The sequence below is a fragment of the Triticum dicoccoides genome, chromosome 1B (assembly GCF_002162155.2).
Source record: "Triticum dicoccoides isolate Atlit2015 ecotype Zavitan chromosome 1B, WEW_v2.0, whole genome shotgun sequence".
In the NCBI taxonomy this organism is placed as follows: Eukaryota; Viridiplantae; Streptophyta; class Magnoliopsida; order Poales; family Poaceae; genus Triticum; species Triticum dicoccoides.
Genome location: NC_041381.1, coordinates 45,163,277 through 45,166,405, shown reverse-complemented (window position 1 = coordinate 45,166,405; position 3,129 = coordinate 45,163,277). Strand labels below are relative to the sequence as shown.

Sequence of the window (3,129 nt, the reverse complement as noted above, 5' to 3'; positions counted from 1 at the left end):
GGTTGTATGTTTTTAAACAGGATTGCAAGTTCTAGAGAAGGAAAAGGACCACCTCAGAAAAAAAAAAGGACTATCAGGGCCAGGCCAAAACCCACTGGCCGCCCAATCGCCCTGCCGCGGCCCGGCCCTGTGAAAAGCCCAAACGCTGTGCGTGTGGGTGGGGTTTTTGGGCAATTATAAACCAGACCTACGCTCCCGTTCCGCATTGCGTGCGCCCTCGCAGTCGAACCGCCTCGCCACCCCCGCTCCGCTCCTCTCCTCTCCTCTCCTCTCGCCCACGCCCGCCACCGCCACCGCCGAAGAAGCTCCCATGGCGGGCGGAGCGGGGAAGGACGACGAGCCCGAGCCGCCGCGGGAGCTGGACGCGGCGGGCGAGCGAACCAGCCCCGATCACCCCGCTCCGGCGTCGCTGGGCGCTTCCGAGGAGGAAGTGGGCGCCAGCGGAGCAGTCGAGGCGGGGCAGGACGACGCGCCCGAGCCGGAGGACGACCATCAGGAGGGCGGCGACACCACGGAGGACGACGTGGACGAGGACGAGGAGGAGGAAGGGGACGGGGAGGAGGAGGAGGGAGACGAGGACGAGGAGGACGCCCCGACGCACCTGCCGTTCGAGCCCTTGGAGGTACGCAGCCTCGCCTCGCCTCGCCTCCCACCCATCTCCCCGACTCGCGTTCCCTTCCCTCTGCGGCGCGACGATGGTTTTGGCGTCGCTCGCGTGGTTTCCATTTCCTTCGCTCTCGGGAGCATTCCGTCGAGCGGTTGGTGCGGGAGGTGGATTTTTTGAGCCTACGCACCCGGGCCACGTTATCTTGGCAGTCCGTTTTTTTTCTTGTACCTCGAGATACGTAGCATTAAGCTCCATTAACTAGCGTCATGACCTGACTCATACAGTAGGTTGGCAGGCTCGTGGGTAGGACTGAATAAAAAGGTCCCCTAGATTCTGAGACGTCTTGTTTCTTTCTGCCGCCCGAAGATCGATGAGATGCTCACGAGACGGTGTCTCATGGGCTAACGGTCTAAATAAAATCTAGCACTGTTCCCTACTTCCCTGTGTCAATGCAAGAAAAAAAATCATCAGGCCAGCTATCGTAGAAAAATGCATGTGGCGCGGCACAAGTTGTTTGTTTCGTGTACCCCGATCACTCGTACAGCCATCGATAAGTGTTTGACATGTGCGAAGCACATCTGGAGGTCCCTCGCAAAATATGAGCGCTTGGAGCTTCTACACAACCATAGTTGTAAAATCGGTCCCCTATACGTACACAGACATATCTAGATATGCCCGCGGACAGTGACCGAGCAGACATCCGTGTCGACCTGCCTCCTCTAACCATTGTATCCATGGCGTACCGTGCTCGTCTTCGCGTCCATCGTCGTCGTTACCGTGCAGATGTCTGCATCGACTTGCGTACCCTAGCTGTTGTATTCGTGGCATACGTACTTGTCTCAGGCTATCGTCCCGACGTTCGCGTCGAGTCGTGTACCCTAAGTGTTGTATTCGTCTCCGTGTCCATCGTTGCTACCGTCCTGACGTCCGCGTCGAGTCGCATACCTTAAGCGTTGTATTCGTGGCGTCATGTGTTCGTCTCCGCGTCCGTCGTTGCTACCGTCCTGACGTCCGTGTCAAGTCGCGTATCTTAAGTGTTGTAATCGTAGGGTCATGTGTTCGTCTCCGCGTCCATCGTTGCTACCGTCCCGACGTCTGCGTCGAGTCGCGTACCTTAAGTGTTGTATTCATGGCATCATGCTCGTCTCGACGTCCGTCGTCGCTACCGTGTCAACATCCATGTCGACTCGTGTATTCTAACCATTGTATCCATGGCATCATGCTCGCCTCAACGTCCGTCGTTGCCACCGTGCCAACGTTCATGTCGACTCGTGTATTCTAACGTTGTATCCATGGCGTCCCATGCTCGCCTCCGTGTACGTTGTCGCTACCGTGCCCAGTTTGTGAGATTTCGAACATTCGAATGATGCAACGGACGTTGATCCCAAACCATGTACATTGTACATGAACTGTGACTTTTCATCGTGTACTTCGCCCATGTCCTAAAACATGTGCATCGTACCTGAGTCATGGTCACCACTCACCAGGCACTGCCAGCGAACCTTCTCCCACCCGCGTAACCAAAAAGCAGAGTTGAGTTAAAAACCCATGTCACGAGTATGTGAAGCTGTGTTGTTGTTGACTTTGTCCATATGCGCGTGTCTTTTAGCTGTGTTGCCCAGCTAGACTTCATGCACAGTAGCCTACTGGAACTACAATGATCACAGACCTGTGGTGGGTAATCACACTGCCGCAATGCCCGTGACCTGTTTTAGCGGCTGACGACGGCACGGATCCCAGCGCGTACGGGCGGCCAAGATAACGCGACCGGGGTGCGTAAGCTTCCCAGAATGATTTCGGGTTGGTGCGCGCTTCGAGGGGTGACCGCTGTCGTTAGAATAACCAAGCGATTCTGCGCCTCAGGGTGAGCTAGGACAGCCCGCGCGGCACGTTGTACTCGATGCTGCTTGAATCCTCCTCCATCCATGGGACAGAGGGTGAATTCCTGGGGAACATCCATCTTGCATATTTTTTCTGCTATTGTGATTTGTGGGCTATGCAATTTGCATTTACGGCTGAGAACTGCCACAATGTTTACACGCCCAAATCTGTTATTACAACTGGGGTTTAATTGCACCAGTTGCGGGGCAATTGTTTCTAGATGATGCCAATTTGCATTTACAGCTGAGTACTGTGAATATGGCACTCGAATTTTATTACAACTGGAGTTTACTTACCAGTTACCAAGCAACTGCTTATCGTGAATATGAAGCTTTAACGTACATAGTTTTCGCAATTGATGCATAGTTACCCTGTTTAGTCGCTTTGTCATCAGTATTTTCATTTAGATGCCTTGTCAGGAAGATGTAAATAGTTGCCAAACATGCTCCCATGGAATTATAGTAATATCGTGTTGTCTTAATGTTCAATCCTCTGGTTGTAATTATGTGCAGTCACTTTTTGCGGCCGAAATCCACTTTTTGCGGCCGAAAATCAAAACAGTGCTTGAGGAGACAACTACAGTTGATCCAAGCTATACTATCTCTCTTATAAGGCAACTAATACCTAAGGGATCCAGTTTG

The 3,129-nt window shown here is 53.2% G+C and overlaps 1 protein-coding gene across 1 annotated transcript in view; it reads left to right on the top strand.

The window, feature by feature from the left end:
• Positions 1-310: 310 nt before the first annotated feature.
• Positions 311-3,129, top strand: part of LOC119350091 — an 8,199-nt gene continuing 5,380 nt past the window's right edge. Inside the window, exons 1-2 of the mRNA XM_037618093.1 lie at positions 311-523; positions 3,001-3,101. Of these exons, the coding sequence (XP_037473990.1) occupies positions 311-523; positions 3,001-3,101 (314 nt within the window). The remainder of the gene's footprint in view (positions 524-3,000; positions 3,102-3,129) is intronic.